Below are 13,710 nucleotides of genomic sequence, written 5' to 3' on the forward strand. Positions count from 1 at the left end.
GGGTATTTGTCCAAAAGAATTGAGAATAGGATCTCAAAGAAATATTTGCACTTCTATGTTTGTTGAGACATTATTTACAATAGCCAAGAAGTAGAAATAACCTAAGTGCCCATCAACTGATGAAAGGTACAAACAATGTGATATATATATATCTCCCCCCCACACCCATACATACATGATAGAATGTTATTCAGCCATAAGAAAGAAATTCTGTCACATGCTACAGCGTGGATTAACCTCATGGATAGTACACTGAATGAAGTCAGCCAGTCACAGAAGAACAAATACTTCGATTCCATTTATATGAGGTGTCTAAAGTAGTCAAACTCAAAGAAGCAGAAAGCTGGCAGGGGCTGAGAGAAGACAATGAACCTGGAGGTTCTTTTGTGCAGGCTGAAAAAACTCTAGACATGTGTTGCAGAACATTGTGAGCATAGTTAACAATACTGTACTGTACATTTAAAAATGCATTAATAGGGTAGATTTCATGTTATTCTTTCAACCCATGGTGCGGGGGAGAGATTAAGAAGGTTTAGGACATAGATCCATTCAGTGTCCATTGTGTTCCTAACATTTTAGCTGGTTTTGAGAAACCAGGTATTATCTCACAATTGAAGAAAGACTGAAAGACTACATGAAAACTTAGAAGTATATTTTTTAAAAGGTCTAATCAGAAGTAGACAGAGAGTTTGATACAAATAGGGAATTAATACAAATGCTTTGACTTATCACTGCTAACCCCCTTTTTAGGAGACAGCATCACATTTTGGAAAAGTCTTAAGGTTTTTAGTTCAGCTAAAGGTAATAAACCCTCTCTTTCTAAACACTTCTGTGTGAAGTCATTAGACAAGATAGCAAGGAAGCCTGAGTGTGGTGACATCCTTTCCGCAGTTCAGCCTGATTAATAGTGAGGTGGGGATGGATTTGCTTGATTTTCCTAATGACAATTTTAATCTCTTTCTGCCTCGGTTTCTCTCTCTCTCAGTTCTCTTGTGGTTGCTTTCTTGCTTCTTTTAATTAGCTATTTTAAAAAAATACTATTTGTCTTTCCTCTAGGTAGAATGCATTGCCCATGGTTTTCAGAAATCTAACTGGATAGCTCGGAGAATGTTTGTTTGCAGGAATCTTTGCCACCCAGTTGTAATCTTATCATAAATTTGATTCCTGTGCCTGTTTCCTTGACATGGATGTGTATGTCATGGCCAAGGTCATAGCAGTCACTATCTTGGTCATTCCAGAATAAATCTAGTCCATTTCCAAATCCTTTTTTAAAAATTTGCTTTGCAGTTAATTCAGGTGACAGCTTTATTTGCTTTTTTGGTTCTTTTCAGCAATTTTTAAAAATCACTAAGCTCTACATGCTTCATGAAGGTAAGGACTTCATCACCCTGTCATCTCTCCATCCCCAGAGTGCAGAGCAGTGCCACAGCAGATATTTGTGGAATGAGTGAATCCATGACTGAATGTTTACTTAAAACTTGTGTGTTTTCTTAATTTTGCATTGGACTTTAAAAAATTATTTTACTTTAGCCCTGACCAGTATGTCTTGGTTGAGCGTCGTCCCATAACTGCAAGGTCATGGGTTCAATTCCTGGTCAGGGCACATACCTGAGTTTCAGGTTCAGTCCCCAGTCCAGGCATATATGGGAAATACCCAATCAATATTTCTCTCTTGCATCAGTGTTTCTTTCTCTTCCTTCCTCTCTCTTTATGAAAAAAGCAGTGAAAAAATGTCCTTGGATGAGGATAAAAAATAAAAATAAAATTATTTCACTTTAAATTTGTGTTCTTTGTCTAAGAAAAAGCCAGAACTTGCATTTGTAAACAAGACATTTGTTATATATAATCTCTTCCTCCTCCTCTTTTGCTTCCATAAAAATAACTTAAAAATACCAAGTTCCTCTTCTATTTCTTTTAAAGTATCTCCTAGAATCTTTCTCTAAGGCTACTGGTGAAATTATTAAATGCATTAGACTGAAAAATCAGGTTTTCCTTTTATCTTGATGAAAAGTAGCCATTTTGAACAGAGAAAGGAAAGGCAAAGGCTGGCAATAATTGATTCAGGATTGATTGACAGATAATTAGACAATCTTGGTTGAACAAACACAATATCTCTTATTGTTCCACCAGCAAACAACTCAGCTAGTCTAGTACTAATATACATGTAGGTGTCCGTTACTATTTAATCTCATCTCACTATATTCTGGTAAGTTGATAAGTACTTTGATGGGAGAGGAAGCATAGCTGTTTAGTTTAGTTTGTATTTTACTTAGAAAAGTGCATTAAAAACCACAAGATTTGGTAATGTTTTCAGTGCTTATCTTATGGATTTTTGTAACCATGCCACTTGAGAGCAGGTAACTTTTTTCCCTTAGTGACCACTGGGTGGTAAGTTATTAGGAACTTATTTAGCTTAATAGGTTTAGAGGAACACAAAATAAAGATTGAAACAATTGTCAGTGAGGTATTTGGAATATCTAAAAGGTTGTACAAGTTTTGGTATACATATATATTATTACAAAAGAACAATTCTAAATCATTTAAAATTAAAGCTTTCTATACAACGTATTATATTGCTTATATTAATAGTAGCACAAATGTGAAGCAACCTAACTCCCCAAAACAGGGAAAATTTATTTAAATAATCTATGTCAAGAACTATATTAGGTGCTTTACATATATTGTCATTTATTTCTGGAATAATTGTACAAGCTAAGTCAGTCAGCCTTATTTCATGACAAAGAAGTTGAATACCTAGCAGTACAGTTACTTTTCCAAGGTCATATCACTGATAAACTGCTGAGTGAGGGTCACAATGATCTGTTCTCTAAACCGCTCAGCGGATGACAGCACCAAGAATGGAGGCTATGAGGTGACTTAAAAAGTAAAAGCATGAAAAATATGCCAATGATAACTTTAAAAGTTCGACTTAAAATTCCCATATATTGTAATTACAACATAACTGTGTTTAAATAATAGAGTAAAATATTATAAAGATTTTAGTGCTTGTATTAAACTGGTGGAATTTGGGGTGGTGTTATTTTTCTTTATTTTCTAAAATACTTATGGTTGTGGATAAGTTACTTTTAAAGGATAGGGTTATTAAAATATAGTGACTATAGCATCAGTTTAGTTCAACTATCAGAATATCTGAAAACCGTAATGTTTTTGATATGCCTCTGAAAGATTTCACAGTCATTTCAGTTTGCGTTAACTTTATGTTTAAATTCCAGATCATCAAGTTATTGGATGGAAAACGGTCTCAAACTGTGGGAATCTTGATATCTAGTTTGCATTTAGAAATGAAGGATATCCAGCAGGGTAAGTCTTCTCCATCATGTCCCCCCACCCCCAACTTTTACTTTTTTCAGCATTTTATTGTGAAAGATTTCAAACAAATAAAAAAATTAGTATGCCATAGTGAATTCCATGTGCCCACTCCCTAGATACAAAACAGTCAGCTCCCTCTTACTTCATGTGAAGCACCCTTTCTACACCAACTAGATTATTATGAAGCAAAACTCAGACATAATTCATCTGTTAAAAATGTAAGTTCATGGCTAAAAGATAAAGACACGTTTTGAAGCACAACTCAAGTGCCATTATCATGCACTCAAAAGCATTTACAGTGATTTCTCAATATCATCAAGTAAGCAGTTCTAATTTCCCTGATTATTTGTATACTCACTGATTCATCCTTTTGTTTACAGTTAATTTGAGGATCCAAACAATTTTTATGCATTGCCTTTGATGTGTCTCTCAGGTTTCTTCTAACTAGAGGTTTCTAATCCATCTTTTTTCCCTTTGTAATTAATTTTTTGAAGAAACCATGTCACTTGTCCTGTGGAGTTTCCTACAAGATTTTGCTGATTGTATTGCCATGTTTTTATTTGTTAACTTTTTCTGTCCCTCATGGTTCCTGCAAACTGTTAGTTTGATCTAGGGACTTAATCTGACAGGGAGGAAAATACTTCATAGAGGCTATGGTATATTCTGTCAAGAAGTACATAACGTCTGGTTGTCTCTCTATGATGTTAGTGAGCACTAGTGATCTATGCCTACATTCATTATTTTATCAGAAGGTGTCAAAATTATCCCATCATTTCCTCATTAGTCAGGGTTCTATTACGGGGAAGCACTTTTCTTTATCCACTTTCTACGTCATTGTTTCTTTGTCTCTCCTTTTATCTGAACAACGCTATTTCAGTTTGGTTGTCTTTGGCTCAGTTTGAAATGAGACATTTGAAGAGGGAAATTTTACTTGTATATGTTTTTCTTAGTCTTTAAAAAAGAAAGACCAAAAATCATCATATCTTTTGAAATCTGTATCTTGATTGAAAACAATACTCCCCTTTCTCAGAAATCAGTTAAATGTAAATCTTTATTTTAACATGCCTCTGCATATTTTCTGAGTGGTAATACTGTCATTGTAGATACTTTCAGTAGCATTGAGCAAGGGTTTACAGTGGAGACGCTCTCAAACCACACTGCCCTTCAGGTTTCAGTCTTTGTTGCCTCATTGTTATTTTATTTTGTTTCCTACCAGAAGACTCCCATAGGTCCTGAACTGAAAGATGCTTGCGATACTTTCACACAGTACCTTTCTTCTCAAAAGAGCTTTGTTAAGGGCTTAAAATTTCGATTTGTTGCAAACAGTAAAAATTTCACATAAAACTAAAAATATCCTAAAGTAGGTGCAAGTCACAGAGTATTCAAATAAGCTGTCTATTTTTAGTATTTAAGCTTAATAGTAGAACTAAATACATAAGTATGAATACTAAACCTCCAAAAATGTTGCAGTAATTAATTTGAGTTATGGACAGAAAATGGCTAAAAAGTTCCACTATCAAAATTAGAAAGGAATTCTTTAGTAACTTTAGGTGTTAGGTCTTCTAGAAGAATTGAGTTTTGGGTAAATTCAAACCAGGAATTGATGATACTAGACAAAGGAAAAATAAAATAAAATAAAATAAAATAAAATAAAATAAAAATAAAATAAGCAGGGACATTTATAGTCTTATGTCAAGGGGACTAACATTTTCGATGTAGTCATTAAAAGCAATTCTTCAGGTTCAGTGGCAGAGTTGTGTCCTAAACAACAGTATTCTTCATAAGCCTGGTAAAAACCAAGTATGTACAGCTTCATCACCATGACGTATAGCACTATGGATATGAGTTTTCGCACTGGCAACCTTAGACTTTACTCAGTTCTTTTCAGGCATGTCCTGCTATAGAATATCTGATGGCCATATGGACAAGAGTCATTCCCACCATGTGATATTTCAGATACCAAGTCAGGACCATAAACTTTCCCATGGGTTTCCAGCCTTGCTTGATTAAATGTTCATTGTGAGTTGAATAAGAGATGTTTCCAGTACTCTACTCTGCATATATGAAGCAGAAGTGAACTTAAATGTTAGCATTGGAAATGTCAACGGTAGCATTACAGACTTAGAGGACGTGTGGGCGCCATTTTAGTTTTCTCCTGCTTCAGGAACCTCTGTAATCCACCACAGAGTTGGCTCCTAGGCTCCACTTCATGTCTTCATTTAGTAATGCATTCCAGATGAATGCAGCAGTATAACCTGAGCTTAATTTTTCTTTAGAATCATTTGACTGACACTGGCATTTGAAGGTCACTTAGGAGCCGGGCTATGTCAGTTACATTTCATTCTGAGTCCATGTCTGGTCGTGAATGGAATGCACTTGGCCTTGTGTTGTCATCTTGATGAAAGGATTCCCTGTGCTGACATTGGCCTAAAACGTTTGTTTGCATGTGGGGGGTGTGGCTTCAGTGAGCCCTGATTGGGGCGGCCAGCTGGCAGCCAGGCAAGGTCACACAGCACGACAACCGTGGTGAAGTGACCACAGTTCAGAGACTGTTCTTCAGCCTTGTGGGCATATATTCATCTTTGTCACCTTGCAAAGAAAAATGCACTAACTTTCACTTTTCAGACTTACAAGGAAGTGATGTGTAAACTATACAGTCAGTGTGTTTCCTTTGTCAGGACGGAAATATTTATTATATCTCTTCATCATTACCTCTGTATCACTTGTCTCTGCTTGGCATTGTATATTGTTTATGCCATTTTCCCTTTTGCTGAGATTACAGGTTGGTCACCTAGATAATAGTTTGGGGTATTTCAGCCCACAGTTACCCTCCACAGATGGATAACAGTTTTTACTGGTTCAACCCTTAAAAAGGGACATTGTTTTCCTCATTTGTAGGGTGGGCACTTCTCCACTGTCCACTCAATACTGCCTGTAGTGTGTATTCAAGAAGTGAAATTTGGGGGCTGTATATCTCAGGGTCTTAAATCTGCAAGTAGAGAAGCAGTGTCTATTCTATTATGTCATGTTGCATTTCTTTGCTAAGAATTTCTTTGATAATTAAGCATTGTTTACAACTAATCAGGCTGATATATCATACATAAAAGTCATTCAATAAATGTTCTTTAATTTAGTTTGATTTAAAAAATAAAGTAAACCTTAGACTAGATGGAATCTGAATGTCATATATTCCATTAGTGCATTTGGACAAAACTTCCTCCCCTCCCTCCCTCTCTCAGTAAACATGTTTTGAAGGCCAACTCTGTATCAGGCCCCATGATGATCATAATACATAAGATCTGGAGTGTAACATTGTCAAGAGTTCACAGGATGGTGGGAGAAATGTGAAAAGCAGTCTAAGATTACAGTAGTCACCTATGAAACAACAAAGCAATATCTTGTCTTCTCCTGTAAAACTTCAGATGAGTCTTAGAGGGTGAAATGAGGTTCACCAGGAGCTTTTCCAATGGAAAGAAGGCATGTGTGAAGGAGGTACAGCTCAAGTGGATAGATAGTGTGTGAGTGTTTCAGGGCACAGGGCTAGAAAGGCAAGCAGCATCCAGCACAGGTGGGGCTGAGTCTCATCACACAGGATGTGGACATTGTCCCATCAGTAACAGGGAGACACAGTTTAAGACGGGCAGTGCTGTGATCTGATTTTGAAGGCAGATATATCTTTCAGGCTGGAAAAGACTGGCCTCCAAGGCCTGCCATGTTCTGGACACAGCTCGTTTCTCCTGCTGCATCTCCTGCTGCAGTTGGCTGCACTTGCTTCTCCCCTCACGGCCTTCTAACGTCTTCCATTCCTCAAAAGGGACATGTTCTTTCCTTCCTCTGCGTCTTTGAAGGCACAGCCCATTTTAAATGAACAGCACGGCCCATATGCTCTGTTTAAAATACTTTTCCACCCTACTCTTTATAGCCAGCTCCTTTTCTTTGCTAGGTTTCAGCTCAAATGTTACCTCAAAGAAGCCTTTCCAGATCCCCCCCTAATTTAAGTCATCCTAAGTTAATTCTCTTTGATTCCCTAGAGCACTTAATATTTTATTTGTTCATCCATGTACATTCTCATTCATGTTCATCTCCAGAATATACTCTCCAAGAGGGTGATTGCTCACTGATGTGTCCCTAGCACCTTGTACTGTGCCTGGCACCTGGGCAATGATCATCAAGTGTCTGAAAGAGAATAAATCTGTTAGAAAGGGATTGTGATGGCTGAGATGAATGATGAAAGCCAGAACTAAGGCTGTGTCTGTAGAAACGTAGAGGAGGACACCATATACAAGGGATATTTGGAGAGAGAATTGCTGTATTTAGCCATATTAGATGCAGTGTTGAAGAAGTCTTATATGTATGTTGGGTTCCTGGCCTTAACAGGAATGTGTATAATGATGCCAAAAACATAAACCAGAAACAGAGGAGAAAAAGCTTGGGTAGACACAGACAGATCAATTCAGTTTTCGATGATTTGAGTCTGAGATGACTGGAGACATTTAGGCTGAAGTGTTCAACGAGCATCTGAAAATTCCAGCATGGTGTTATGTAGATAGAGCTAAGTTAGAGATATAACATCCCCAAAGGGTAACTACCTTTATCTGTTTCTCTCTACCCAAGATGGGGTTGGGCATCTTTCAGGAGAAAGCCAGATCCATGTACTGACTAAGTTTAAAGCACTGCATGACTAAAGGCGGGCCCGTGGTCACGGAGGAAGGATGGTTTCAGAAGGCTGACCATAACCCACAGCATTTGTGTTTGGTCCAGGAGAGGCTCTAAAGAAGTGATTTACTTCTTGCTGGTTTTCCATCCACTAAACTGGATGACTTGTATTTAAAAGCATTTTGGCATCCTTGGACACAGTGACTGCCTGCATGATTGCAAATTAGTGTTTTCATTCCACGTTAGTGATTTCCTCTTATTCTTTTCCCAGGGGTGATGGAAAATTGCTGTTGACTATTCTTGATATAAACCTCTGTATGCATTGCAACAGACTAGGTGCCAGAAACCTCCTGGCATTCATTTGGAATTTCCCGTACACTCAGAATTTATATTTATAACAGTTAATCTAACATCAAAATAAAATATTTTTCAGTTTAGTTCCTACTAGTCCAGAATCTCAGTTAGGGGTTCAACAGCATCAAAGATTTTGTTTCTGTTTAAAATGTAAATTTTAAATTAAAATGTAAGAGGATGCCAGTTAGTTATATGCCCAGAGTCTGACCCCCAGATCTGAGAATGCCCACTGGACTTTGCTCACTGTTGCCTGATAATTTCTAGAAATACCTGTCAAGGTTTATGTTAGTTGTTTAAAACATAATGAATTTGACCAGACATCTGAAATTCACTGTGAATTGTCTAGGACTTTCCTGAGGAACATGGTGATTCTAGTGTAGGAGACCCTATACTCAAAGGCAGCCAATCTGCAAAATTTACACTGTGTATTCCTGTCAGTAAAGTTTCAGAGGGTGCTTCTCAAGGTATGTTTTCTAAAACATGTACGTCATGTAAATGTGTCACATAACTAATATCCAAGTTATAACACATATGCAAAAATGTGGATTAAAATGAGATTAATAATAATTTTTAATGTTTTGCTAATTGTGATGGCTTTGGGTTCTCATTAGCGAATATCTCAAGGCTTAATACGTAAATGGAGGGAGGCTCATTGTTGACCATAGTGGATTTAGACTTAGATTTCAGTCTCTTGATACATTCTGTTATAACTGAGGGAGGTCAGAGTCTTGGCAAATCTGATTCGAGTGTCCTTGGTTTCAAGTCACATCACAACTGATGAAAAACTTGTACTTGCAATCAAAGTGCCTGCTCTGTCATTTTCTTGTTGATGGATTATCTTCAATCTGGGATTCTCTGCAGGAATCTTTTGAAGCCAACTTGTTTGTTTTGTCAAATTTAGTTAAAACCAGACTTTAGAATGAGAAAACTTTACTTAATCGTCCCCCCTCCCCATCACAATATGTTGAAAGTAAAAGAACCAGTGAGGATGCCACCTATAGAGGTGTTCACCTACCAAAGGTGACATGTGATCATGGCCTGCTGACATACTGAATGAAGGTGAGGGTCAATCAGCTTATTAAATATTGGCAGAGCTCAATTTTTACAAAATCTTTAGATAAATATAAACAGTAGTTTTAATACTGCCCTTTCCCACCTTTCTGGTCCTCCCACTGAGTCTAAAACACCTGAGCAGCAGGGTTCCCGCCCACCCCTTTTGAAACCACTGTACATTCCTTCTCTCAGAGCTGAGTCCAGAGAGCAGAGGGTGGCCTTTCTTTGTTCTTTACCTTCAGGCACTGGCTGCGACTATCCAATCTGCCCGGAATGTAATTTTGGCTTAAAAGAACCAGAACTAATGGAAGAACAGAAGCAGCTTAACCCAAACTGTTTCTCATTCCACCGCCCTACGGAGAATAGAGGGATGAAGGAGGGGAAGTGGTGCAAATTGTATGCCGTATCCCTCCTTTGAGGTTTGAACCATGGACAATTTTAATTGCACCTATAAAATGGCATCTTGGGCACCTCCAGGCATATAGTACAAGCTTGGACTTGGCTGACAATTGGGATTTTTCCTTTATAAGATTGAATGATTTGAGGTTTTGGAATCGATTAGATAAGTGTCCCTTTTGGGGTTGTCATTCCTTCCAACTCCTAACTGGCTCTTCTTCACTGTGTTCTTTACACTTGCCTCCTGTTTCCCTCAAAGCCTCAATTAAAGTCCGTATCAACCAGCATGACACACTAACAGGCACTTGGCAGTGTAGATGAGATTGTGAAATATATGTTCCCTAGATAGTGCTTATTCTTCATGTGTCTGGAAGCAACTTTTGTTTGTGTTTCTTTATGCTTTGTGCCTTTGCCTTCTTAGTTCTGGCATGCAGGGTAAAAAATGCAATTATTAATATCTTCTTTTAAAAATGAGTCTTTATGTTAGATTTTATTTTCTTTTTATATTTATATATTTTTAAGATAATGACTTCACAAGTTCCAGATTTCTCTTTTTTAGAAATTTGTTTTGCTATGATTTCACCTGCAATGCTGATTATTTTGAATAGCTGCAAATAGGTAAACAATCTGAATATTGATCATTTTATCCCACAATTACAACGGGTTTGAATTAAGTGTTAGTAATAACTAAATAATGGCGGTGTTTCGGCTGTGTAGAATATACAAATGAAGTTTCTGTAGTGGGGGCTATATGTGGTTCCCACTGGGAAACTGCTGATTAATGTGAAAGCCTGTGATGCCATTTACCAGGGCTTCTGTACAGACGGTTGTGGGTAGTCAGTTAACTGGGGTGTGTGTGTGTATTTCAGGTGGTAAGGATTTTAGGGGTAGTGATTATTTATAGCCTAATACTTATAAAGGGATAAAAGAAGTATAATATAATCATAGCCCAGTAAATTTGAATATGGAACTGAGCTTTAGAAATTAAGCAGTGTGATTCTTGTGACTTAGTATCATCATCTGTAAAACTAGGGACAGCATGCCCTGGCCAGTGTAGCTCAGTTGGATTGAGCATCATCATGTACACCAAAAGGTCACTGGTTCGATTCTTGGTCAGGGCACATACCTAGGTTGTGGATTTGATCCTTGGTCAGGATGCATATGGAAGGAAACTGATTGATGTTTCTCTCTCTCTCTCTCTCCTTTTTTCTTTCCTTCTCCCTCTCTCCCTTCCTCCCTTCCACTCTTTCTAAGAACCAATGAATATGTCCTTGGTGGGAATTAAGGAAAAAAATTAAAAAATAACTAGGCACAGCAATAGCATCTGCTTCATACAATTAAATGTAAAACGGAGCTATACCTGGCACACAGAAAGCTCCCAATAAATGCTCGCCATTAATTTATTATGTATTAATCCCCAGTAAAGTCTGTGTACTGTCTCCACCTTCTGGTGTAGTGGACAGAGATTCCTTTAAGCTGCTTAATAATTGGTGCCCTCAACATTTTATCTGACTACAGGCTTAGAGTGAGGCTTGGTGCACAACTGTGCCTGCACAGGTGAGCCTGCTGCTGATTGGAGGTGGAACAGAGCGGCCAGTAGGAAAAAGTGAGGCATGCTGAGGGAAGGTTGTATGTAAGCTACCACCATTGTGAGGGGACATGGTTATGGAGTTCTCAGTGGGGGCAGGTTCTGTGCAGCTCCTGTCCTGATCCACCTCCATGTTCCTTCCTTCTTTTCACCTCTTGCCCAGTTGTATCGTGAATTTGGTCTTTCCTCTTAGTGATGGCCTTGTTGTTGGGAAGTGAGATTTTGGGGAGATGTTCCTGCTTTGCCTTTCCTAGTCTCTCAGATCTACCACTGCCTCCTTCCATGACCCCACACCCTCGCCTTTTCCTTGGTAGAAATCAAGGGAATTAGTTGAGGGGGTGGATAGGTTACCTGAGAATTTTAAAAACACAGGTCCTCCTATTTTACTTTCCACATCCTGTTCTTTTTTTCTTACAAATTGAGTATTTATCAAGCCCTAAAAATAATTAGTAATTTAAGTAAAACATCTAAGTATTGTATTGGTTCATTGGAAGTTAAAATTATTAACAAAATAAGTTCTGTTAATAGAATCAAGTAATCCCATTAATCTTTGATTTCTTGGGCTGAGAATAAGTCTAGTACACTCGCAAACAATTATTAAAATCCCACTTTGTGTAAGATATTGTGTCAACTACTTAAGGAAGCACAAAGAAGAATAAAGTGGGCTACATAGAACTTATTTCTTTTTAAAAAAGTATTTATTTATTTTTAGAGAGGAGGGGAGGGAGGGAGAAAGAGGGTGAGAAACATTGTTGTGAGAGAAACATCAATCTGTTGCCTCTTGTGTGCATGGTGACTGACTGGGTACCAAGCCCCACAACCCAAGCATGTGCACTGACTAGGAATCGAACCGGTGGCGCTCTTTCACTTTGTGGGGATGACGTCCAACTGAGCCACACTGGTCAGGGCTAGAGCTTATTTTTAAAACCACCATTAGTCCAAGCTGGTAAACAGACCCAACCTTCTCTGTTTGTGACATCTTCCACACCTTGGATGGCAAGATTTCCTTTGGCTGGACTAACCAACTAAGGAGTGTGCCTTCCTCCTTCAATATCCCTCGTGTTTCTTGCCTAAAGGTGCTTCTTCAGTCAAAACAATAACAGCTCCCATGAGTAACTGCTTGTTTTTTACTTATTAGAAGCCCTTCAAACAGGAAGCAGTCATCCTTGGTTTACTGGATGTGGTGCACTTGGGGATAGAAAAGTTTCAGGGTTAAAAATGGCTGCAGGGCTGAGAGAATTCTTGCGTGTTCTTTCTGCTTACCTTGGTCTAGTGAAAGGCTGTCTCCAAACTGGAGAGGGAATTTACCTATTGTGTGAGTCCCTGACCTTGTGCATATGCCTGAAGCAGGCACATAGTTTTTATGTGCGCCTGTTAGTTTGAATTTGTGATACTGATCTGCTTTTTGTCCCTGCTGACGGTTATTATATCTTAATGGGCGAAACACTACTCTAATGATCCTTGTGTATATAATTCTTAGAGTACAGAGCAGGCACCAGAGGACCACATAAAAATGTTTGCCTCAATTTCCCTGCAAAAAAGGAGCCCAGAAACCAGACTTGACCAAGTAACAGATTTTTAAAGGTAAAGGAACCCAATAAAATTACCAGCTTTTCACAGCGTGTGTCTACTTCCTTTCGGCATATTGTGAGGTGTAGGTGAAATATTCTAGCTGAACTGACAGTGTGAGTGGGAATAACTAAGGAGAGAGGGAGATAAAAGTAAAAACCACCAGCAATGATTGATATTGCAGTAGCAATGAGTTGTTGGGGTCTCCCCTTTGTGGATTTGACACTTCACCTTTCTGACACCATCTGCAGGAGTGTTGCTATAATGAGCCCTATACAGAGGGGAACAAAAGCTAGAATTACTTGGAATTACTGTATCGGGGCTGTGAGGCGTGCTGTAGAATTATGTAGGCTGGTATTTGCTTATTCAACTTATAAGATAAAAGGTGTATATGAGTGTGTGAGTGTGTGATTCTGTGTGTGAGAGAGGCAGATGGACAGAGCAAGAGAAACTGTGTTTTTAAGGTATAAAATGGGGGAGCTACCTGATCGTAGGTAACTCCAAAATATTTTAATCAATGATCGATTTCTTTTTACATTGTAATCATCAGTTAACTAATTAAATGGGTTCGTGTAATGCCAATAAGTTTGATGGTACATGCCTTCAGGAGTCAGTTCTCTGATATACTGCCCCAGAACTTTGGAAATAGAATTATCAGGCACTAATTCTGGCCTTACATAGAAATTTGCACTGTTTCTGGTGAATAGGGAGCAGAATTATGCACATGCAAGAAAGCTCTCCTAGGACAAGTAGGACTTAAGTTG

General features: G+C 38.2%; 1 protein-coding gene across 3 annotated transcripts in view; it reads left to right on the forward strand.

Annotated features, from left to right (window-relative positions):
- The window catches only part of FMN1 (formin 1), a 355,246-nt gene that overhangs the window by 202,099 nt on the left and 139,437 nt on the right, over positions 1–13,710 (forward strand). For all 3 annotated transcript variants that reach the window (XM_045823499.1, XM_045823500.1, XM_045823501.1), the window contains one exon: positions 3,234–3,321. In XM_045823499.1, the coding sequence (XP_045679455.1) occupies positions 3,234–3,321 (88 nt within the window). The remainder of the gene's footprint in view (positions 1–3,233; positions 3,322–13,710) is intronic.

Source organism: Phyllostomus hastatus, unplaced genomic scaffold (genome assembly GCF_019186645.2).
Source record: "Phyllostomus hastatus isolate PE091 unplaced genomic scaffold, TTU_PhHast_1.1 phas_scaffold_501, whole genome shotgun sequence".
Taxonomy (NCBI): Eukaryota; Metazoa; Chordata; class Mammalia; order Chiroptera; family Phyllostomidae; genus Phyllostomus; species Phyllostomus hastatus.